Source organism: Crotalus tigris, unplaced genomic scaffold (assembly GCF_016545835.1).
Source record: "Crotalus tigris isolate CLP2741 ecotype Arizona unplaced genomic scaffold, ASM1654583v1 scf7180000023712.884563, whole genome shotgun sequence".
Classification (NCBI taxonomy): domain Eukaryota; kingdom Metazoa; phylum Chordata; class Lepidosauria; order Squamata; family Viperidae; genus Crotalus; species Crotalus tigris.
This window is the reverse complement of record NW_024100134.1, coordinates 858,992-884,563: the sequence shown is the minus strand read 5'-3', so window position 1 is coordinate 884,563 and position 25,572 is coordinate 858,992. Positions and strand designations below refer to the sequence as shown.

Here is a 25,572-nt window from a genome sequence, read left to right as displayed (position 1 = left end):
CGAGAATCGAAAGCCCTGGCTTTCGAGGCGGGCAAGCTCACCGCCGGCGCGATGAAGGACTCATGGATTTGTATTACCTTCTGCCACCTGACCCACATCTGATGCTGGGCTGCTGTTGATTGATGTCCTGAATGAAGCCTTTGAAGGGAGTCCCAGCTTAATTAAAATGTTTGCTTGGCTCGCTGTGATCTGTGAAGCTCTCGATAAATATTGAATTGGGTTCATCTGCTGGTTACTGCCAGGGGATAAACAGATGCTTTGTGCTGCTTAATCAAGAAGCCAAGGCTATTTTATTTTTTTAAAAGGAAGGGTTTTTTTCAATCAGGCCGCTTCGGGATCTCGGCCGTGTGTGCTTGTGTGGGATTTCGCACACCCGGCACTCTCGGCGAACCAGTTTTGTTTCCCCATAATATGTATTTTAGGGGCTTGGAGAAAGAATTGTCTCAATAAGGTTTGGAGGCTAAAGCATATAAGGAACAGCTGCTGGAATTGAGTAGGTCCAGTTTAACGAAGAGAAGGACAAGGGGGGACATGATAGCAGTATTCCAATATCTCAGGGGCTGCCCCAAAGAAGAGGGAGTCAAGCTGTTCTCCAAAGCGCCTGAAGGCAGGACAAGAAGCAACGGGTGGAAACTAATCAAGGAGAGAAGCAACCTAGAACTAAGGAGAAACTTCCTGACAGTTAGAACAATTAACCAATGGAACAACCGGCCTCCAGAAGCGGTGAATGCTCCAACACTGGGAGTTTTTAAGAAGAGACTGGACAGCCATTTGTCAGAAATGGTGTAGGGTTTCCTGCCTGAGCCAGGGGGTTGGACTAGATGACCTCCAAGGTCCCTTCCATCATCATCATTATTATTATTATTATTATTATTATTAATATTTGCTCAGGAGGAGGGTTTTTTAGTGCTGTTTGAGCTTGGTTGTTTTCTTGCAGACATCTCATTACCCAACTAGCTAACATCATCAAGGGTGGTGTGAATTGTCTTTGTTTTTTAAGTACAGGTAATTCCTCCACTTACAACCATTCGTTTAGTGACTGTTCCAAGTTACAACAACACTGAAAACGGTGACTTATCACCAGTCCTCATACTTATGACCATCATGGCATCTTCACAGTTACATGATCAAAATGGCGCACATTTACAACAGTTGCCATGTCCTGAGGTCTTGTGATCACCCTTTGCAGCTTTTCCAGCCGGCTTCTGACAAGCAAAGTCAGTGGGTGAAGCCAGATTTACTTAATGACTGCATGATTCACAACATCTGCAGTGATTCACTTAACAACCATGGCAGAAAGACGGTAAAATGGGGCATGACTCATTTAATGCTTGTTTTGCTTAACAGTGGAAATTTGGGGTTCAATTGTGTCATAAGTCAAAGACTATCTGTAACTATATATGAAGAGATAGATTGATAGACAGACGGACGGACGGACAGATCCAGGAGATAGATAGATCCAGGAGATGATAGATAGATAGATAGATAGATAGATAGATAGATAGATAGATAGATAGATAGACAGACAGACAGACAGACAGACAGACAGACAGACAGACAGACAGACAGACATGGATGATAGATAGATAGATAGATAGATAGATAGATAGATAGATAGATAGATAGATAGATAGATAGATAGATAGATAGATAGATAGATAGATAGATAGATAGATAGAATGACAGACAGGCAGACAGACAGATAAATTGATAGATAGACAGATCCAGGAGATAGATAGATCGAGATGATTGAGAGACAGATTGTTTTAGAAGTGTGCAAGCGTGCTTGTTGGTATGTTTGCCTCAGGGGTGCACGAGATCCAGTTGGAGGAAATGCAGTTTGCTCACGCTGCAGGGTATGATAGCCTTTGCTTCTTTGTGTGTCCAGGTGTTGTTTTTTGGGTTCTGTTGGGAAACTGCCAGATAGGCTGGATGAAGGAGTCAAACGAGGGCGTAGCTTAGAGTCCTTGCCAGCTGCAAGGGGCATAATAAGCCTGACCTTCCCCAAGACCCATGGAAGCCTTATCTGGGCAGGTTTTTGAAATAGTTAAAGTTGCTGACTTTGGCTGTTTGTAAGAAACTACAGTTGCTTGTGCCTGCCAGGTGTGTCGGGAGAATATGTGGCAGAGGATTTTCATAGCTTGAGGGGACTTTTTTGGTTATGACTGAATGGCCGGTATTTGCCAAGTTCCTTTTTTTTTAATAATCATTTTTTTATTTTATTCAGTATTAAAAAACAAACTCAAAAAGGATACAAAAACAAAACACAACTAACATGGCCACAGAAAAAAGGAAAAAAAACCAAACCAGATGTATACATAAATTGCTCCCTCTAGTTCAGGGGTAAGCAACCTTGGCTCTTTTATGACTCGTGGACTTCAACTCCCAGAATTCCTGAGCCGGCACGGCTCAGCATGGAAACCTCTCCCTGTCCCCTCAGCATGGCTGGCTCAGGAATTCTGGGAGTTGAAGTCCACGAGTCATAAAAGAGCCAAGGTTGCCCACCTCTGCTCTAGTTGAATACTGATATACTTCAAAGGTAATAACTCCTCACTTCGGGGTTTGCCTAGCTTCTAAGAGGAGATATACTTAGTCAATTCCAGCCTAGGGGTAAGGAATGGAAAGATTTAAGGGATTTTTTTTGTTTGTTTGATTGATTGTCTGTGGGTCACTGACAGGATAGGGATGGTCAGAGTTTGTGAGTGGAGGGGATAGCACGGGTGGCCTGTAAGTTTTCCTTCTCATTCTCCCTTCCCAGGATGATATTGATGTTATTCATTTAATTGTGTCCGATTCTGTTCTGTTCAGATGGTCTCCCTAGGTCAGGGGTAGGCAACCTTAGCTCTTTTATGACTCGTGGACTTCAACTCCCAGAATTCCTGAGCCAGCCATGCTGAAGAGAAAGGGAGAGGTTTCCATGCTGAGCCATGCTGGCTCAGGAATTCTGGGAGTTGAAGTCCACAAGTCATAAAAGAGCCAAGGTTGCCTACCCCTGACCTATGTCTTCCAATCTTGCACTGCTTCTTTGAGTTGTTCTGTTCTTCGACTGGTATCAGCTTTGATGGTTTCCAGCCACCCTGTTCTTTGGTGGCCTCGTTTCCTTTTTCCACTAACTCTTCCCAACATAATTGCTTTCTTCGGTGAATTTCCCTGCATGACATGGTCGAAATAAATGAGACACAGTTGTGTGATTTTTTTTTTCCCCCTTCCAGTAAAATATCTGATATTATGCGCTCCAGGACTTGCTTGTTCATCCCCTTTGCTTTCCAAGGAGCCTTCTCCATCACCACAGCTCAGACGAGTCAATTTTTTTCTTCCTATCTTGCTCTCAACCTCTCTTAAAAACTTTTGGTTGTCCCTTATTCAGGGTCTCTTTCCTGGAAAGCAAGTACCTAACGATCTTGTAATAAAGCACTCTTCTGTTTAGGAGGAAAAAAAAAATCACAACATTAACATAGGCTTCCTCTGTTTTGGGGCATGTATCTTTCCCAGCTTCCCGAGATAATATCAATAATCACACATGAAATCTTTTTCAGGTAAAACTGTAGCTTCTTCCTTAGGAAATTGCCAGAGATAGATAATTGATCCATCTGGTAAATTGGACAGTTGATCCGTTTAGAGTTATTCTGTGATTTTAAGCCAGCCCGAGAATCCAAATAAAACTCCAGGTTCATTCCGTTTCCAAAAATCTTACTGTTTATTGAATACATTGCTTGGTTATGCCAAAGCAAAACTAACTCTGAGGTTCCAACACCAATTCATAAGCTTAAGCAATAATTTCCCCAGCCAAACCCCCAACGTCTTACGTAATCCATATTAACAAGCTCATTTTTTTATGGAAACCGTCTCCTTCAAATCCACACCTGTTCTGCTGTCCTTGACAAGGCTTTGGGCTCCCACCATCTGCAGCTGAATCAAAGAAGTTTCGTTTCTCCATCTTACCCAATTGAAAGTAACACCTCTCCCCCCCTCAATCTAAAGGCAAGTTGAAACGCAGAGGCACATAGCTGCCAAAGTTTCATCCTTGATCGTGGTGACACACAGACAATAACACCTATATATACCTGCCTTTTGTGTCCCGATCAATGTACACTTGAGAACCTCATCACAGCGCGACAGAATACAATTAACGTTGCTAGTTTCTGGGCAGGATCTGTTTAACCTGTACATCCTTTAATCTTACATTTTACATTTTAAATGCTACATCACATAGTATGCCTTATTTTAATTGTGATGCTTCTGACACAAATAAACAAACAAACCTATGTTTGGTTGCCAGGCTGATGTCCTTCCCCCTTCCCTATTCCTCCGTTACAGGTTGTCCTCAACCTATGACCACAACGGAGGCCAAAATTTCTGTTGTTAAGTGAGCTTTGCTCCATTGTATGACCTTTCTTGCCACAGTTGTTAAGTGAGTCACTGGGGTTGCTAAAGTTGGTAACCCGGTTGTTAAGTGAATCTGGCTTTCCCCCTTGACTTTGCTTGTCAGAACTTCGTAAAAGGGGATCAGATGGCCTTGGGACACAGCAACGATCATAAATATGTCAACTCTACAACGAAATTAGCTGAAACCATTTTCCCCTTCGTTTTCGGTTGCCATAGACCAGTGATGGCGAACCTTTCAGGGACTGAGTGCCCAAACCGCAACCCAAAACCCACTTATTTATCGCAAAGTGCTAGGGGCAGGGAGGTGCCTCTGAGTGCCACCTCTTGGCATGCAAAAACCAGGGGTGCAAAAATGGGCCATCGTACTGCAAGGCGCAAACACGGCCGCCGCCGCGCCGCAGGGTGCAAGTACAAGGCACTGCACCATGCAAGAACGGGGCAGGGCTGGTGAGTATCACACAGCCACTAGCCCCGCCCCATTTGCAGCACGTGCATGCTCGCAGCCCCATGCATGCACGCACGCATGTAAAATGCTTCCCTCTCTCTTTTCTTCCAGTCCGTCAATCGACAATGGTTGGTGACCTCTGCTCTACCACCTCTACTCGAGCTTGCTAATTGGCCACTTCACCTTCTTTGCGCTGGGCAGGGCTCTGGGTGGCAGGGGCGGCCTGATGGACCTGCTGCTGGTGGCGGCGGCGCATGTGCCAACAGAAAGGGCTCTGAGTGCCGCCTCTGGCACATGTGCCATAGGTTCACCACCACTGCCATAGACAGACTTGGGAGTAGGGAGATGAGAGTTTTATCTTAAGCCATAAAAATACATTGTTCTGTGGGAACCAAGGTCATTGCTAGCTGCATTTTGGCGGGTTGTATCTTTAGAAAGCCCGTGCAAGTAATTAATTGGGGAATGTGATTTATAACAGGGGTGGGAAGTTTCGCTTGTAACTTTGTAACCTTAGTGTGTGGGGGTTTTCAGTCTTGGGTTCACTTTTGACCGTGCCGATATTATGTAGCCAAATAAATATGTTCTTTAAGTAAGCTTTTTTAGCATGGGAGTTCTTTTTACTGGTCTCATCTATCGGAACCACAACATACGAAGCAGTTGCCATGGGGATGCTGCAAAGGTCGTCACCGTGAAGTCACTTTCCCCAGTGTCGTTGCAACTTTGAACTGTCACTAAATGAACCGTTGTAAGTCGAGGACTACCTGTATTTCCTGAAACCTCCTGCCCCATAGACGGGTTCCTGACCAGGTGTTCCCCGTTGGGTCAAACACCCCTACCAACCATTCCATCAGCAGGCGCTGTACCCTAGTTTTGTGTGCTCGTGTTCAGGGCTGCGTGCGCCTAGCGATCTCTTTCCTCCTTTTTTTCTGAAAAAAAAACACAAAACAAAACCCGACAAGTGTCGACTGTAATATCACGCGGCATAGTTTGAGTTCCAGGTTTTCTGTCCGACTACGGAGCCCAGGCCAAGAAAGTGGGGTATGTAACAGACACCCAGTGTCAGCTGTTTTCTCCTCACTGGCGGACAAGGGGCCCCATTCATCAAGTCTCCCTTTTATCCTTGGGGGTGAATAAGTAATTATTCAATATCGAGAAGAGCGGCTATTTGGAAGCCTCTGTTTAATGTCGCAGGACGACATAATGAAATCTGCCGTTTCTGGCAACCCGAGAGAGGAATGTAACAATTCCAGCGCGGCCGGTAACTTTATCCACGCGGACGGCCCCGTTTCTTTGGCACGTCAACTGGCCTTTTATCCCGCTGGCTGGCAGCTCCTGAAGGGGTTGCATTGACAGCCCGTTCTACCCTGCATTGTCATTTTTAACGCCAGACACGCTCGAGTGGGGACGAGGGGTAATTGGAACCCGCTTTTCCATAGAGCCCAGGCGAAGAGATAGTTGATCCTGACTACTGTAGCATAACGCGCCCAGTGACTTAGCATTTGCTTACCCGGGGTGGGTGGGTGGGTGGGGGAGGATAATCTTACTGATTACAATTAAGAGGATGGAGGGAGGAAGGATTTGGACAGAAGTACTGTATGTGTCTGCTTCTCCATGTCAGTGTGACATTTTTTTTTATGCTGGGAAGATGATGTGGCCTTGCTGTCATTGTCGCTGTTACTATTGGCCTTGTAAGGATCACAGATCAGAGTGAACGCTAGAATCCCGGAGGTGGAAGGAATCATTTAGACCTGGAAATCAACCCGACAGCTCGAAATTAAAGCAGGTCTGACAGATGGCTATCCATCTTCTGCCAATCACCAGGAGACTGAGAGTGTTAGACCTGCCTTAGAAATGAAAGCTGGCCGAGTGACTTTGGGCCAATCACCAGGAGACTGAGATTTCTAGACCTGTCATAGGCTTGAAAGCCAATTGGATGACTTTGGGCCAATCACCAGGAGACTGAGGTTTCTAGACCCGTCATAGGCTTGAAAGCCAATTGGGTGACTTTGGGCCAATCACCAGGAAACTGAGAGTTCTAGTCCCGCCTTAGACATGAAAGCCAGCTGGGTGACCTTGGGCCAATCACCAGGAGACAGTGAGTTATAGTCCTGCCTTAGGCAGGAAAGCCAGCTGGGTGGCTTTGGGCCAGTCACAAGAGAGTGTGAGTTATAGTCCCTCCTTAGACATGAATCCCAGTGGGGTCACCTTGGGCCAGTCCCTCTCTCAGCCCAACTCAGCTCACAGGGCTGTTGTGAGGAAAAGAAGAGGAAGACGAAGCATTTGATATGTTTGCTGTCTTGAGTGGTTTATAAAAATAATAACGGCGGAATATAAATCATATAAACAAACTGCTTACCTCCCAATTGGTCCAGTACAGTGGTTCTCAACCTGTGGGTCGGGACCCCATTTGGGGTCGAACGACCATTTCACGGGGGTTGCCAAACAATGCAGTCCGCCATTTTTTCCCCCTTTTCCTACTCCCTTTTATTCTATTGGCTTTTGAAAGCCAATAGAATAGACTCTCTTGAATAGAGTCTAATTCTATTGGCTTTCAAAGCCAATAGGAATTGTCCAGGCTGTCTCTGCCCTGCTGAGCCCGCCAAAAGTCCCATTCTGCAAACGGTGCTGCACCAGTTGAGTAGTCCTCGACTTACGACCGGTTGAGTAGTCCTCGACTTACGACCGGTTGGGGGTCACGGCATTAAAAAGGTTGAGAACCACTGGTCCAGTAGGATTGCAGTGACTGCCCCTTCCATCCAGTTTTTGCCAAATTAATATCTTTAATGGGATTTTTTCCCCCCCATAGTTACAACCGCCCAATCCCTGCACCACGTGTTCTTGCTCCGATCTTGAGCAAAACACCAAAAATGCTTCTGAGGCCAAGAAGGAGAATGGAGGGAAGTTGCCGATCCCCAAAATATTTTTCGGCACCCGAACTCACAAGCAAATAGCTCAGATTGTGAAGGAGCTGCACCGGACTCGCTACTCAAGAGTGCGCATGACCATTCTGTCAAGTAGAGAGTATTCCTGCGTCCATCCACGGGTCTCCCGAGGGAGCAACAAGAATGAAAAGTGCTCAGAGTTGCTGGAAGGAAAAGAGGTGAGTGTGTTTTCAGAATAACAGAATTGGAAGGGACCTTGGAGGTCTTCTAGCCCAGTGGTTCTTAACCTTTTTGAACGAATCGACCCCTTGAGCCAATGAGGAAGTTGTCATCGCCCCCCTCCCTCAACATAACCTCTCAATCATAACATAGGAAATAATTCTTCAATTTATGCAAACACTTCTTTTGTTTTCTTTAAAATTGTCATCGGGACATATCGATGCAAATAATTTATTTCCAGTCTTTTCCCCATATTTAGTTATTTATTTATTTATGAGACTTATATACCGCTTTAAGTGCAAGCACTCTCTAAGCGGTGTACACCAGTAAGCAATGTATGTATATATTTACATTGCCCCCAACAATCTGGGTCCTCATTTTACCTACCTCGGAAGGATGGAAGGCTGAGTCAACCTTGAGCCGGTGAGATTTGAACCACATCTCCCATATTCTGGCTAATGGCGCGCCACTGTATGGGTAGAGGGCTACGCAACGCGCATGAAGATAAGCGATGCGTATTCACATATGTACGGCGTTCTGTACTGAAGCTAGCGGGAGGAACATTTAAAACCACAATTCAATCCACTAATAGCGAGCGATCTGATGTTTTTGTACGACAGATATACAGCGATTCACTGCACGAAAAAGTCTCAAAAGTGTCCCCAAAACTTCTCGCTCCATCGCTCCCATATCGCCATATTTTCGTTCATTCTCCCCCCTGAAAAATGAAATCGCCCCCTGGGGGGCAATATCGCCCAGGTTAAGAACCACTGTTCTAGTCCAACCCCCTGCTCAGGCAGGAAACCCTATACAGGTAGTCTCGACCTGTGACCACAACTGAGCCCAGGATTTTTGTTGCTAAGCGAGAAATTTGTTCAGTGAGTTTTGCCCCATTTTACGACTTTTCTTGCCATGATTGTTAAGTAAATCACTACAGTGATTCAATTAGCAACCCAGTTGTTAAGCGAATCTGGCTTCCCCATTGACTTTCCTGGTCAGGAGGTCGCAAAAGGGGGTCACTGCAACCGTCATAAATATGAGTCAGTTGCCAAGTGCCCGAATTTTGATCCCGTGACGGTGGGGACGCTGCAATGATCGTGTGACGAACGGTCCTACGTCACTTTTTTCAGGGCCGTTCTAACTTAGGACGGTCACTAAATGAACGGCTGTAAGTCGAGGACTACCTGCACATGAAGGTTCGTGGCTTTTTTTAAAAAAAAAAAAAATCTCAATTGTCTGCTTCCAGGGTGTCTCTTGTTCTTTTTATCATGGAGCCCATAGGCTGACCGAGTGTCTCTCGATACCGTCGGCAGATAGAAAACATCAGACTTGGGATTTGGAAGAATTGGTGAGCTTGGGAAAGAAACTCCGATCCTGCGCCTACTTTGCAGCTCGTGAGCTAATGGCGTATGCCGAGATTGTGTTCTGTCCATACAACTATCTTTTGGACTCTCAGATAAGAGAAAGCGTAAGTATGAATATCATTTCCCAGGATTGTCTGGGACGCTACACATTCTTTTCACGACCTGTTTTCCTTGTACCTTGTGGGGGGGGGCCTCCGTGGTATCTGAAGCAGAACATCAATAATAATAATAATAGTAATAATAATGACAAAGTAGCAACAATGGTGCATTGGAAGATCTGCAAGAAATATCATTTGCCTGTAAGCAAGAACTGGTGGGATCATAAAATAGAGAAAGTCATAGAAAATGATAGAATTAAGCTGTTCTGGGACTTCAGAATTCAAACAGACAAGCACCTGTAACATAACACCCCGGACTTAACAACTGTCGATAAGAAAGACAAAAAAGTCTGGATAGTGGACATGGAAGTGCCTGGAGACAGCAGAATAGACGAGAAAGAACTGGAGAAGATAACAAAATACAAAGACATAGAAATAGAAATAGAATGACTGTGGCAAAGGCAAGCAAGGGTAGTACCAATAGTAATAGGTGCGTTGGGTGCAATCCCAAAACAACTGGAGCACCACTTGAACACCATTGGCATTGACAAATTCACCATTAGTCAATTGCAAAAGGTGGCTTTACTGGGAACAGCTTCCATCCTGCGACGATATCTGTAATACCATCAAACGTCCACATCTGCCTATCCCAGGTCCTTGGTAAGGACTCGATAGGTAGACAAAAATGCCAAATCCAGTCTGAACATCTGGCTGACTGTGTGATGATTAATAATAATAATAATAATAATAATAATAATAATAATATAGAGTTGGAAGGGACCTTGGAGGTCTTCTAGTCCAACCCCCTGCTCAGGCAGGAAACCCTATACCATTTCAGACAAATGGCAGTTCAGTTTCTTCTTAAAAAATTCCAGTGTTGGAGCATTCACAATGTTCCAAATAACTTCCTGACTGTCAGAACAATTAACCAGTGGAACAACTTGCCTCCATAAGCGGTGAATGCTCCAACACTGGAAGTTTTTAAGAAGAGATTGTCTGAAATGGTATAGGGCCATGGTGGCGAACCTATGGCACGAGTGCCGGAGGCGGCACTCAGAGCCCTCTCTGTGGGCAGGCGTGCTGTTGCCCCAGTCCTTCAGCTGGGTTTTATAAAACCTTTTCGCTTTAGGCCTCCGCCACTGTGTGCACAAAAAAAAAAAAAAAAAAAAAAAAAAGTTCAATCAATCCATCAATGTCAACTTCTCGTGGGAAAAAAAAAGATCTCACAAAGTTGGAATTGATTGATTGAACTTTTTAGCCCCCCCCCCAGTCTGCCGTTACCACTGCAGCCACGCCCACCCAATGGGCCACGCCCACCTGTCACCCGACGATACATAAGTGGGTTTTGGGTTGCAGTTTGGGCACTCGGTCTCTAAAAGGTTTACCATCACTGGTATAGAGTTTCCTGCCTGAGCAGGGGGTTGGACTAGATGACCTCCAAGGTCCCTCCCAACTTTATTATTATTATTATCGATCATCGCACAGTCAGCCAGATGTTCAGACTGGATTTGGCATTTTGTCTACCTATCGAGTCCTTACCCAGGACCTGGGATAGGCAGATGTGGATGTTTGATGGTATTACAGATATCGTCGCAGGATGGAAGCAGTTCCTAATAAGGCTGCCTTTTGCAATTGAATAATAGCGAATTTGTCAATGCCAATGGTGTTCAAGTGGTGCTCCAGTTGTTTTGGGATTGCACCCAAGGAGCCTATTACTATTGGTACTACCCTTGCTTGCTTTTGCCACAGTCTTTCTATTTCTATTTGTAGGTCTTTGTATTTTGTTATCTTCTCCAGTTCTTTCTCTTCTATTATGCTATCTCCAGGCACTGCCACGTCCACTATCCAGACTTTTTTGTCTTTCTTATCGACAATTGTTAAGTCTGGGGTGTTATGTTGCAGGTGCTTGTCTGTTTGAATTCTGAAGTCCCAGAGCAGTTTAATTTTATCATTTGCTATGACTTTCTCTATTTTATGATCCCACCAGTTTTTGCTTACAGGCAAATGATATTTTTTGCAGATCTTCCAATGCACCATTGTTGCTACTTTGTCATGCCGCTGCTTGTAATCAGTTTGTGCAATCTTCTTGCAACAGCTTACCAAGTGGTCAATAGAATGACTGTGGCAAAGGCAAGCAAGGGTAGTACCAATAGTAATAGGTGCGTTGGGTGCAATCCCAAAACAACTGGAGCACCACTTGAACACCATTGGCATTGACAAATTCACCATTAGTCAATTGCAAAAGGTGGCTTTACTGGGAACAGCTTCCATCCTGCGACGATATCTGTAATACCATCAAACGTCCACATCTGCCTATCCCAGGTCCTTGGTAAGGACTCGATAGGTAGACAAAAATGCCAAATCCAGTCTGAACATCTGGCTGACTGTGTGATGATTAATAATAATAATAATAATAATAATAATAATAATAATATAGAGTTGGAAGGGACCTTGGAGGTCTTCTAGTCCAACCCCCTGCTCAGGCAGGAAACCCTATACCATTTCAGACAAATGGCAGTTCAGTTTCTTCTTAAAAAATTCCAGTGTTGGAGCATTCACAATGTTCCAAATAACTTCCTGACTGTCAGAACAATTAACCAGTGGAACAACTTGCCTCCATAAGCGGTGAATGCTCCAACACTGGAAGTTTTTAAGAAGAGATTGTCTGAAATGGTATAGGGCCATGGTGGCGAACCTATGGCACGAGTGCCGGAGGCGGCACTCAGAGCCCTCTCTGTGGGCAGGCGTGCTGTTGCCCCAGTCCTTCAGCTGGGTTTTATAAAACCTTTTCGCTTTAGGCCTCCGCCACTGTGTGCACAAAAAAAAAAAAAAAAAAAAAAAAAAGTTCAATCAATCCATCAATGTCAACTTCTCGTGGGAAAAAAAAAGATCTCACAAAGTTGGAATTGATTGATTGAACTTTTTAGCCCCCCCCCCAGTCTGCCGTTACCACTGCAGCCACGCCCACCCAATGGGCCACGCCCACCTGTCACCCGACGATACATAAGTGGGTTTTGGGTTGCAGTTTGGGCACTCGGTCTCTAAAAGGTTTACCATCACTGGTATAGAGTTTCCTGCCTGAGCAGGGGGTTGGACTAGATGACCTCCAAGGTCCCTCCCAACTTTATTATTATTATTATTATTATTATTATTATTATTATTATTATTATTCCAAATAAAAATAAGTCTGCTTTTGCTAATTGATAAATTAATTGATTTCAATTTTTGCAGATGGAAATTGAGCTGAAAGATCAGGTGCTGATTTTAGACGAAGCTCATAATATTGAGGACTGTGCACGGGAGTCGGCCAGCTATAACGTGACGGAGGAACAGCTCAAGTTGGCGCAAGAGGAGCTGGACACGATGGTGAACAACCACATTAGGCCGAATGACCACCAGCCTTTGCGTGCTGTGTGCTACAGTCTGACAAAGTAAGTGAAGAGCACTTAGCAGTGGAGTGAAAATGAGCTTCGGGACTTTGAGGTGGAAATGATTGTGTTACTTGGTCGTCATCTAAATTTGTTTAGTAAATGAATTCTATTCTATTCCATTCCATTCCATTCTTCTTCCTGATTCTATTCTACTCTACTCTACTCTACTCTACTCCACTCCACTCCACTCCACTCCATACAATTCTATTCCATTCCATTCCATTATATTCTTCTTCCTGATTCTATTCTATTCTATTCTATTCTATTCTATTCTATTCTATTCTATTCTATTCTATTCTAATCTTATTCTATTCTATTCTATTCTTATTATTTCATTCTATTCTGTTCCATCTATTCTATTCCATTCTATTCTATTCTGTTCTGTTCTATGTTCTAATTATTTCATTCTGTTCTATTCTATTCTACTTATTCTATTCTATTCTATTCTATAAAATTTGCCTGTTTTGCAGTTGGTTAAGGAGTGCCTGCAGTCAGCTGATCCAGAGCGGTTATGAGACCTCAAGCAAAGTCTGGAGCGGAAGTCAAATGGTGGCCATTTTGCATGAAATGGGAATTACAGATGCCACATTTCCCCTTTTACAGGTAGGAATTAGGTAGGAATTTTTAACGATACATGAAAATCAGTTTGAAGATGCCATCTTCAAAACTGTTTTGGAACTCAATGGTAAAAACAGCATACAGGTAGTTCATTTAGTTGCAACGGCACTGAAAAATGTGAGTTATGACCGTTTTTCATAGTTATGACCTTTGCAGCATCCCCATGATCACATGATCAAAATTCAGACAACTGGGAGCTGGTTCATATTTATGACCCCAGGGGTCATGTGATCCCCTTTTGCGACCTTCTGACAAGCAAAGTCAATGGGGGAAGCCAGATTCACTTAACAAGCGGGTTACTAACTTATGAACTGCAGTGATTCACTTAACAACTGTGGCGAGAAAAGTCGTAAAATGGGGCAAAAGTCACTAACATATGTCTCACTTAACAACATTAAATTTTGGGCTCAGTTGTGGTCGTAGGTCGAGGACTACCTATATTAACATTCATCTGGCTAAAACAGATTTGCACAATATTCTTAAACTGTTTGGATTTTGCTCTGTAGAAACCTAGTAATCAATTCATTAATTAAATACTAATAGAAGTGCATATTTGTAGCTCAGAGTTTATTTTATTCATGTATCTTATTTCTGTGTATCCCATCTTTATTGTTTTTTCACAAGTAACTCAAGGCAGCTATTTTCCTTCTATTTTGCTTACCACAACGACCCTGTGAGGTGAGGTGAGGGAGTGTGTGTGTGTGTGTGTGTGAGAGGGGGGGGGGAGGGAGAGAGAGAGAGAGAGAGACCCAACTAGGTTACATCATCAGTGCTAGAAGGGAGTGGGATTTGAAGAGTGGAGCAGGTGGAAGAGAAGGACTGTGCAGTCCTTGGTGCTCTCTGAGCTTGGTTGTTTTCTTGCACATGTTTCATGACCCAACTAGGTTACATCATCAGTGCTAGAAGGGAGTGGGATTAGAAGAGTGGAGCAGGAGGAAGAGGAAGCGGAGAAGGACTGTGGTTGTTTTTTTGTAGATGTTTTATTACCCAACTAGGTAACATCATCCATGCTAGAAGGGAGTAGGGCAGTGATGGTGAACCTTTTAGAGACTGAGTGCCCAAACTGCAACCCAAAACCCACTTATGTATTGTTGGGTGCCGGGTGGGCATGGCCCATTGGGTGGGCGTGGCCATTGGGTGGCCGTGGCTGTGGTGGTAACGGCAGACTGGGTGGGACTAAAAAGTTCAATCAATCAATTCCAACTTTGCGAGATCTTTTTTTTCCCGTGAGAAGTTGAAATTGATTGATTGAGCCTTTTTTTTGCACATGGCGGCGGAGGCCTAAAGCGAAAAGGTTTTATAAAACCCATCTGAAGGCCTAGGACTGGGATGACAGCGCATGTGCCCACAGAGAGGGCTCTGCGTGCCACCTGTGGCACGCGTGCCATAGGTTCGCCACCACGGGAGTAGCCTTTACTCTCTGTCGATATACTAGCAACCAGCCCTGTCAGTATTGGTGGGACTGGTCTTCAAAATGTTTGGCGGGCCTTTCTTAATGCATATTGTTGCGATTCTTGTTCTTGTGGAAACAGAGGAGCCCCATCCCCGTGGAATAATTATGTGGGTTCTTTAAAGTCCCTCCTTAACCGTTTTGCTCTTTCCTAGAAACATCTTCACGCTGTGCTTGAAAAGGAAGAAAAGATTTCTGGGTTTGACCAATTGGTTTCCGTTCCAGTTATAAGTCCTTCATCTCAAGTTATCCTAAAAGGTCTATTTATGGTCATCCAGAATCTTTTCAAAGAAAACCACAGGTCAGTAAAGGTCTCACTGTCCTTCTTTTTTCTCCAGTGTACCAATTGCGGTCCTCCTAATTCAATATATTTCAGGGATTTGTCTACATTTTCAGTTTGCTTCTCCTTAGATTTGCTGACGATTACCGAATTGCCCTGCAGCAAACTTTCATCTGGATGAATGAAAATCCACCTGAGATTCTGGATAAAGACGGTTTCTTGGCCCGTCCTCGGAAAAGATCACGATGTAAAACGGCCGTAAACAGCCTCAACTTCTGGTGTTTGAATCCAGCTGTGGTAAGCTGTTTTGTTGTTGTTGTTAGTTGTGAAGTTGTGTCCGATCCATGGCGACCCCATGGACAACGTTCCTCCAGGCCTTCCTGTCCTCTACCATCTTCTGGAGTCCATTGAAGCTCACGCCTACTGCTTCAGTGACTCCATCCAGCCACCTCATTCTCTGTCGTCCCCTTCTTCTATTGCCCTCCATCTTTCCCAGCATCAGGCTCTTCTCCAGTGAGTCCTTCCTTCTCATTAGGTGGCCAAAGAACTTGAGTTTCAACTTCAGGATCTGGCCTTCTAAGGAGCAGTCAGAGTTGATCTCCTCTAGGACTGACCAGTTTGATCGCCTCGCAGTCCAGGGGACTGGAAGGAGTCTTCTCCAGCACCAGAGTTCAAAGGCCTCAATTCTTTGGCACTCAGCCTTTCTTATGGTCCAACTTTCACCGTACAGATAATTGAACAAACTTTGTTGCATTACATGCTTGATTAAATCATCTTTCCATTGATATATAATTTTATGGTACTACCCCCCCCCACACCAAAAAAAGTGGTTTTATTAGCCACCAAACCTAAAAAATACAGTTTTCCCAAAAGGTTTCCACAATTTTGGCCACTACTGCAGGTAACGCCAGTGCAACCCTTCATGAGAGGCGAGGTTGCCTCCTCGCAAATAGTCTCGCTGACCCACATTGTGCCTGCCTCCTTTCTGCTTTACATGGCCGTGGAACAGGAGGAGGTGTGAACTCCACCTCCTCCTCATTGAAAAGGGTGGGGGAGCACTTGCTCCAGCAAGTTAGCATTCTCTGAACCTCAATCCTAACCAATATTTGGCTGCGTGCTTTCCTCTGCTGACTCAAACTCTGAACGGAGAAGGTCCAAGGCGGGATCCATGATATTCCCAGCGTTTCAACCACTCGAACCCACCACGTTCCTACGTTATTAACCTAACAGATGCAGATGATTTGCTTATTGACTATGGCAAAACAGGGTGTAAACGTGGCTGTGACTCACTTAAAAACTGCCTTGCTTAACAACGAAAATTCCGCTCTCAACTGTAGTAAATCGAGGACTGCCTTGTAGGGGCATTTTGGGGATTTAAGGATCTGTACTTGAAAACCACAAACGCGGATATGTTTTGTGTGTTTATTTTCTGTAGGCCTTCTCCAATTTAAGCAGTGTGGTCAGATCCATCGTTTTAACCTCGGGAACGCTTTCTCCAATGGATTCCTTTTCATCTGAGCTCGGGGTGAACTTCTCCATTCAGCTTGAAGCGAACCATGTCATTAGAAATTCACAGGTAAGCTCCCTTCATTCAGTACCAATTCATTCTGAGGTTCATTCATTCAGTGTGCTGCAGCTGCCAAAAAAAGCAACACAGTGCTAGGCTGCATTAACAGAGGGACAGAATCAAGATCACGTGAAGTATTAATACCACTTTACAAGGCCTTGGCAAGGCCACACTTGGAGTACTGCATCCAGTTTTGGTCACCACAGTGTAAAAAAAATGATGTTGAGATTCTAGAAAGAGTGCAGAAAAGAGCAACAAAGATGGAGGCTAAAACATATAAGGAACGGTTGCTGGAATTGGGTATGTCTAGTTTAATGAAGAGAAGGATGAGGAGGGACATGATAGCAGTGTTCCAGTATCTCAGGAGCTGCCCCAAAGAAGAGGGAGTCAAGCTATTCTCCAAAGCACCTGAAGGCAGGGCAAGAAGTAACGGATGGAAACTAATCAAGGAGAGAAGCAACCTAGAACTAAGGAGAAACTTCCTGACAGAACAATTAATCCGTGGAACAACCTGCCTCCAGAAGCAGTGAATGCTCCAACACTGGAAGCTTTTAAGAAGAGACTGGAGAGCCATTTGTCTGAAATGGTATAGGGTCCCCTGTTTGAGCAGGGGGTTGGACTGGATGACCTCCAAGGTCCCTTCCAACTTTATTATTATTATTAATCTCTTTTAAATGGTGGCTTTGCCATTTTCTTCATCCTGGGAATTTCATTCCTGAATACAATTTGCTTACCAATGTCCAAATCAATATCCCAACAGGTCTGGGTTGGTACCATTGGAGCCGGCCCGAAACACAGGGAGTTACGGGCAACTTTCCAGCACACGGAAACTTTTGAGTTTCAAGATGAAGTCGGTGAGCTGTTGCTGTCAGTCTGTCGGACGGTACAACGTGGGGTTTTGTGCTTTTTGCCCTCTTACAAGGTAAAGCCCATCACTCTTTTCCAGAGAGGTGTGTGTGTGTTTGTTTGTGTGTTTGACTCTTTTATTTAGAAAGAGCCATTTGTGAATTAAAGGATTCTTTCTCCTGGGAGAAGTTAACAGAAGATCAGCCAGGAGGTGATAAGCTACCGTTGTTGAGGGGAAAAAGAATGTAATAAAAATATAAATACAGGTAGTCCTCAACTTACGACCAAAAACTGAGTTTTCCCCAAAATTTTTGGGAAAAATTTTCCCAAAGGGAATAATGTTCTGGTACTTCTCAACTTCCGACCGCAGCTGAGCCCCAAATTTATGTTGTTAAGTGAGAAATTGGTGAAGTCCATTTTGCCCCCATTTTATGACTTTTCTTGCTGTATTTATTAAGCAAATCACAGCACTTGCTAAATAGTAAGACGGTCGTTAAGCGAATCTGACTTCCCTGTTGACTTTGCTTGTCAGAAGGTCGCAACAGGGGATCACATGACACCCCGGCACACTGCAACCGTCATAAATGTGAGTCAGTTGTCAAGCGTCCGAATGTCAATAATCCACCATGGGGATGCTTCAACGGTTGGAAGTGTGAAAAACGGTCATAAGTCACTTTTTTCAGGGATGTTGTAACTTTGAACAGTTCAATAAATGGATTGCTGTAATTCGAGGACTAGCTGTATAGGTTTCTATCTAATCCAGGACTACCAAATTGTGGATGCTAATTTAAATAATCCACTTCTGTTTATTGTGAGCGGAACACTCTTTTCATTCCTCAATCTCATTCTTTGATACTGATGTCTCATGAAAGGCCATCTACAATTGAGCTGGCAGCTCTCCAGAACAGGGATAGGCCACTGTGACCCCTTTTTGCCCTTTGGACTTCAACTCCCAGAATTCCTGGGAGCCATTTTTGAGGTCTATGATCCATTCTCTGGAGGAAGTTCAGCCAGGAGATGATAAGCTGAGGCTGTTTAGGAATATTTACAGTAGTGGCCAAAATTGTGGAAACCTTTTGGGAAAAGTGTATTTTTGAGGTTTGATGGCTAATAACACCACTAGGTTAGGATCAGGGTTCAGAGAATGCTAACTTGGTGGAGCAGGTGCTCTGTACCCTTTTCAATGAGAAGGAGGTGGAGTTTACACCTCTTCCTATTCCACAGTCGTGTAGAGCAGAAAGGAGGCAGGCACAATGCGGGTCAGCGAGACTATTCGCGAGGAGGCAACCTCGCCTCTCATGAAGAGCTGCACTGGCGTTACCTGCAATAGTGGCCAAAATTGTGGAAACCTTTTGGGAAAACTATTTTTTAGACTTGGTGGCTAATAAAACCACTTTTTTTGGTGTGTGGGGGGTAGTACCATAAAATTATATATCAATGGAAAGATCATTTAATCAAGAACGTAATGTAGCAAAGTTTATTCAATTATCTGTACTCTATTCTATTAAAAGTTATAGCCAAATAACCAGAAAAAGGAAGCACAACTTGCTTAGGTTGATCTCAGGTAGCTTTCCTTCACCTGATTGTAGCCAATGAGCACGAGTGTTTAGAGAGCCAATCAGGGGTCATCTTGTTTTGGCAATGAGCCAATTACATCACGGTAAAGTTCAGTGATTGATGTCCTGTATTGAAGCTGAGAGGAGGACATTTGTCAGTGTGTTATGTGATGGCTATCAAGTTGGTTGGGTCTTTTTGTGTTCTTTCATTGAGTGAGCTTGTAAAAGGTAATAAAATTAAAGTAATGGTGCAATGGTATGTATAAATAGAGGTAATCCTCGACTTACGACTACAATTGAGCCCAACATTTTCGTGGCTAAGTGAGACATTTGTTAAGTGGGTTTTGCCCCATTTTACGACTTTCCTTGCCACATTTGTTAAGCGGATCACTGCAGTTCTTAAATTAGTAACACGGTTGTTAAGTGAATCTGGTTTGCCCATTGACTTTGCTCGTCAGAGGGTCGCAAAAGAGGATCACGTGACCCCGGGACCGTCATAAATATGAGTCAGTTGCCAAGCGTCTGAATTTTGATCACATGACCACGGGGATGCTGCAACAGTCATAAATGTAAAAAACCAGTCATAAGTCATTTTTTTTCCTGTGCTGTTACAGCTTTGAACCGTCACTAAATGAACTGTCGTAAGTCAAGCCTCCGAAGGTAAATGTATGTTTATTTAGTGATGGTTCAAAGTCTACCTGTACATCAATTCCTTTTCTTTCCCAAAAAGGTGTGGGGGGGGAAGGCTGCTCCAAGTCAGCCATTTTGTCCCCTTCACTTTTACTACTCCATCAAATGGTGGCCTTATGTCTATCCGTTGCCATCCAAAGATTTGATTCAGTCTACTGTTTTAAGCCGGCCCATTGGTGCGAGCTTTAATGGTGACCATTTTAAAAAAAAAAATCGTGACTGATCCCAAAGTCTTGCAAGCCTTACCGATGGGGGCCACCGCCGTAAATGAACGTGAGCGCTAAAAACGTTTTAGTCAAATCAGCAGCTCTCTGGAGAAGCACACATACCATCCCATAAAGCAGAATATTATAAAGTGAAAAGATTACTCAGAAAAACCCCGAGGTGCTTTTAAACAAGATTAAGATAAGGGTCCTTAAGGTGCCTGTCGCCAATCTGTCTGCTTTTAAATACACTCTGCCTGGTGTCTCTTCATCTTGGCGTGAGTCGTTCAATATGTCTGCTATCCCAAGTCAAGAGGGGGGGGAGTCTTAATTGTTTTACATCACAGGGATGCTGCGATAGGAACTTTGCATGGGACCGATAGACCCCGAAATATTGTTCATTTTTTTTTATTATTGGAGAAATTTTGACCATTCTCAGTGTTGACTCTTCCTTGAACATTGATTTGACCAAGGGCCTGAGCACTAAGTATATGACGGTAAACACTTCTTATAAAAATAATTATGTGCAAGGGAGGTGGTGAGCGGCCATTTCCGCGTCCATTTAGGGCCCTGGGAAAGCAGGCCCACAAAACCATGGGAATTAACCCCCTCAGTTATTTTAAATTAAATTTGAAATTGGAGAAAGGAAAGTTTTACAAAGCAGGCAATTGGTGAACTTTTTTTCTTGGTTCTTTGGAAAGGAGCCCAGCTACTTACAGGTGGTCCTCAAGTTACAACAGTTCGTTTAGTGACCGTTCAAAGTTACATCACTGAAAAAAAGTGACTTATGATCCTTTTTCACACTTATGACTGTTAAATTGCTGGACACATTGATGAATAGAATAGAACAGAACAGAATAGAATAGAATAATATTAGAACACAACACAACAGAATAGAATCTTAATTGAAATAAAAGAATAGAATCTTAATTGAAATAATAATAGAATAGAACCTTAATTGAAGTAAATAGAATAGAATAGAATAGAATAATATTAGAACAGAATAGAATAGAATAGAATAGGATCTTAATTGAAATAAAAACAGAATAAAATAGAATCTTAACTGAAATAATAATAGAATAGAATAGAATCTTAATTGAAATAATAATAGAATAGGACCTTAACTGAAATAATTAGAATAGAGTAGAATAGAATTGAATAGAATAGAATAACTTTATTGTCACTTTAAATGTACACTAATCAGCATACATTAAAATAAAATTTCATTGCAATCAGCTCTCAAAGGGTAACCACCTCCAATATACACTACATAACATGACAAAAGATTATGCACATAACCACACACATATATAACACAGAGAAACAACACAGTCTAATGGGACACTAAATCTCATTTTTAGATTTTTCTGCTCCTCCTTATTTGGAAAAATAAAAAAAAATCCCCCCTAAATTTCCTCATTGGCTTTCATTTATGTTGGAGGAATACACTCATAACCTTAAGGGTATCTGAAATAACGTGGGAAATTGTCAAATATGTCTCATATTAGATCTTGAGCAGGAATGTTTCAAGTTGCGGGAAGAAGGGAGAGTGATCTGAATTAAGTTCAATAAATTTCCCCCCCTCTTCTCCCCCCCATCTCCCCCCCCCAGATAAAGAAGGCAGCCTGTTGAGTTCCCCTGCTTTAAAAGCATGAGCCTTTGAGCGCTGGCTGTTAAAAGTGAGTCAATGGCAACATCACAAACTTTAAACAAAGGCCAAAAAAAGCATTTTCCAGAGTGCTGGGCTTGTAAGGGGACCATTAATGAGGGCAGAGAGGCTTGAATGCAATTTGCACGTTCTCAAGTTTCAAACAGAGAGATTGGGGCCACGCATGATTCATGCGCAAGACATCTGGAACTGTGTAAAAGCCACAGACATTGAGCAAGTGCAGTGCTTCCCCCCTACTAGGTCTGACGTGGACTGATTTCCTCCCTGGTGAGATGCCTTCTTTTTTTTTTTTTTTTGTTAAAAAAAGAAAGTTGGAAACAATAAAACGACAATATCCAGATAAAGAGGGGAAGGGGTTTTTTTGTGGTGTGCACATGTGTGTGAGAGACTGCGTGGGCTGGGAAGAAGGGGACGGCATGTGCAACGAGATTTTGGGAGTTTTGAGAGGGAGTCAAGCTATTCTCCAAAGCGCCTGAAGGCAGGACAAGAAGCAATGGATGGAAACTAATCAAGGAGAGAAGCAACCTGGAACTAAGGAGAAATTTCCTGACAGTGAGAACAATTAACCAGTGGAACCACCTGCCTCCAGAAGCGGTGAATGCTCCAACACTGGAAGTTTTTAAGAAGAGACTGGACAGCCATTTGTCTGAAATGGTATAGGGTTTCCTGCAGAGCAGGGGGTTGGACTTGATGACCTCTAAGGTCCCTTCCAACATCATCATCATCATCGTTATTATTATTATTTTATTCATTCCATTATATTCTATTCATTCCATTATTCTATTCTGTTCCTATTCCTGTTCTGTTCTATTCTATTCTATTCGATTCTATTTTTATGAAGCTGTCCATCTCACAAAGGGTAATTCACAATAAAGAGCTATAAAACTAACAATATTGAAAACAATTAAGCCATTAGTCTATAACCAAGGCAAGGAGAGAATGTCTTATGTTACAGACAATGAAGCCATTTCATCAGCTCAACATTCCCTTGAGACTTTCAGACCTGTTGACCCATTGAAGTTTTGAGAGACTTACGGAAAGTTTACAGGGATGGAGCCCACCTCAGAATAACAGTGTTGGAAGGGACCTTGGAGGTCTTCTAGTCCTACCCCCTGCTCAAGCAGAAGACCCTACACCATTTCAAACGGTTGTCCAATCTCTTCTGAAAAACCTCCAGTGACGGAGCACCCACAACGTCTGGAGGCAAACCGTTCCACTGATCAACTGTTCTCACTGTCAGGAAATTTCTCCTTGGTTCTAGGTTGGCCCTGTCCCTGACTGTTTTTGATATTGCTAGTTTATAGCTCTTTATTGTGAATTGCCTCATCTCAGTGGGGGGTGACTGATGCCAGTTTACAACTTTTGGAATTCCCCTTCAGGGCGATCCACTCTTCTGTAGAGGTTGTGTAAGTCTGTTCTGCTCTTTGGTTCTGAGATGGCTTCAGTGATTTGGATTTGCTCTTCCTGTTTATTAGTTTCCATCTGTTGCTTCTTGCCCTGCTTTCAGGTGCTTTGGAGAATAGCTTGACTCTCTCTTCTTTGGGGCAGCCCCTGAGATATTGGAACACGGCTATCATGTCCCCCCTCGTCCTTCTCTTCGTTAAACTAGACATACCCAATTCCAGCAGCCGTTCCTTGTATGTTTTAGCCTCCAGTCCCCTAATCATCCTTGTTGCTCTTCTCTGTACTCTTTCTAGAGTCTCAGCATGTTTGTATGATTTATAGATTGTCCAAATGACTCTGGATGTCTTCTCCAGAAAATCAAACATCTATAGCAAAAAGAACATTGTAGACTAGAGCAAAGGCTGGACTTAGGGTTGAACAATGACTTTTGGCAATATTTGTGATTATATACTGTATATTCCGGCATATAGGGTGACCCGGTGTATAAGACGACCCCCGAGTTGTCGCAAGACGATCGACGCTGAGTCACATGCCTAGAAAGTCGTCTTATACGCCGGAAACTACCAGTATTTCCGGCGTATAAGACGATTGACGCCGAGTCGCATGCCTAGAAAGTCGTCTTATACGCCGGAAACTACTTTATTTCCGGTATATAAGACGACTCAGCGTATAAGACGACCCCCGACTTTAGCGCCTGTTTCAACATTCTCAAAAGTTGTCTTATACGCCGGAATATACGGGTAAGTCTTTTTTAAAAAAATATTAGATTTTTATCCTGTTTTTATCATTTTATAAGTTGCTCAAGGTGATGAACATACACAATACTCCTTCCTTCTTCTATTTTCCTTAGACCAAAAGTCCTGTGAGGTGGGTTGGGTTGAGCATGAGCGACTGGCCTAAAGTTGCTGAGCCAGCTTTCATGACTAAGGTGGGACTAGAACTCAGGGTCTCCTGATGATTGGCCCAAGGAAACCCAGCTGGTTTTCATGCTAAGATGGGACTAGAATTCCCCGTCTCCTGCTGATTGGCTCAAAGTCACCCAACTGGCTTTCATGACAAAGACAGGACTAGAACTCTCAGTCTCCTGATGATTGGCCCAAAGTCACTCGGCCAGCTTTCATGTCTAAGGCAGTTCTAGAACTCTCAGTCTCCTGATGATTGGCCCAAAGTCACTCGGCCAGCTTTCATGTCTAAGGCAGTTCTAGAACTCTCAGTCTCCTGGTGATTGGCCCAAAGTCACCCAACTGGCTTTCAAGCCTATGAGGGGTCTAGAACTCTCAGTCTCCTGGTGATTGGCCCAAAGTCACTTGGTAGCTTTCATGTCTAAGGTAGGTCTAGAACTCTCAGTCTCCTGGTGATCGGCCCAAAGTCACCCAACTGGCTTTCAAGCCTATGAGGGGTCTAGAAATCTCAGTCTCCTGGTGATTGGCCCAAAGTCACTCGGCCAGCTTTCATGTCTAAGGGAGGTCTAGAACTCTCAGTCTTCTGGTGATTGGCCCAAAGTCACCCAACTGGCTTTCAAGCCTATGACGGATCTAGAACTCTCAGTCTCCTGGTGATTGGCCCAAAGTCACTCGGCCACCTTTCATGTCTAAAGCAGTTCTAGAATTCTCAGTCTCCTGGTGATTGACGCAAAGTCACCCAACTGGCTTTCAAGCCTATGACAGGTCTAAAAGTCTCCTGGTGATTGGCCCAAAGTCACTCAGCCAGCTTTCATGTCTAAGGCGGGTCTAGAACTCACCGTCTCCTGGTGATTGGTCCAAAGTCACCCAACTGGCTTTCATGCTAAGATGGGACTAGAATTCCCCATCTCCTGATGATTGGCTCAGCCAGCTTTCATGCCTAAGGCAGGACTAGAACTCACCGCCTCCTTGTTTCTAACCTAGTGCCTTAACTACCAAACCACTATAACTACTAATTTAATTTAATTAATTGAATTGAATTTTTTTCCCCATCTTATTTGTATAACTTCATCCTTTTCATCGATGCTTGCAACTTCCAGTTCCCCACTCCCCTCAAAACAATCTTTGGTTGCCGGATCGAGCAGACAGTTCCTACACAACATGAGATCAATTCCTGTCCTCGTTGGAAATGGTTTTCATCCCTATCTTATTGCCAAGAAAAGCTGCGAGACAAGAATCGGAAGGCATGGCTGAAAGGCTATTAAGTAGGGAGCCAGAAGAAAATAATGGCTCTTAAATTTTTAAAATGGATACCTTAAAAGTGTATTTGGGCTTGGCATCCTGTTTTTTTTTTTTTTTTGATCTGTTGAGATGGGTTTCCTTGGTGGGTTGGTTGCTCCTAATGATTAATGTGGGCAGATACAGATCAACCCGTTTTGTATTTTCGGTAATGTTTCTGAGGTGTGACTGTAAACCTTGGATGGAGGGGTCACTTCTAAGCTGAGCCGTTTCCCATCAACCCTGGTTCTTGAAAAGTATGAACGTTGATGGAATAAGAAAGA

At 43.6% G+C, this 25,572-nt stretch overlaps 1 protein-coding gene across 7 annotated transcripts in view; it reads left to right on the top strand.

The window, feature by feature from the left end:
* The first annotated feature begins 7,568 nt into the window (after positions 1-7,568).
* BRIP1 (BRCA1 interacting protein C-terminal helicase 1) overlaps positions 7,569-25,572 on the top strand; it is an 82,763-nt gene continuing 64,759 nt past the window's right edge. For 4 of the 7 annotated variants that reach the window (XM_039320844.1, XM_039320841.1, XM_039320843.1 and 1 more), the window contains exons 1-8: positions 7,569-7,931; positions 9,179-9,400; positions 12,626-12,825; positions 13,296-13,428; positions 15,049-15,194; positions 15,305-15,470; positions 16,609-16,749; positions 17,501-17,662. In XM_039320844.1, the coding sequence (XP_039176778.1) occupies positions 7,830-7,931; positions 9,179-9,400; positions 12,626-12,825; positions 13,296-13,428; positions 15,049-15,194; positions 15,305-15,470; positions 16,609-16,749; positions 17,501-17,662 (1,272 nt within the window). In that variant the 5' untranslated portion in view covers positions 7,569-7,829. The remainder of the gene's footprint in view (positions 7,932-9,178; positions 9,401-12,625; positions 12,826-13,295; positions 13,429-15,048; positions 15,195-15,304; positions 15,471-16,608; positions 16,750-17,500; positions 17,663-25,572) is intronic. The other 3 variants (XM_039320845.1, XM_039320846.1, XM_039320847.1) reach the window with 3 other exon arrangements.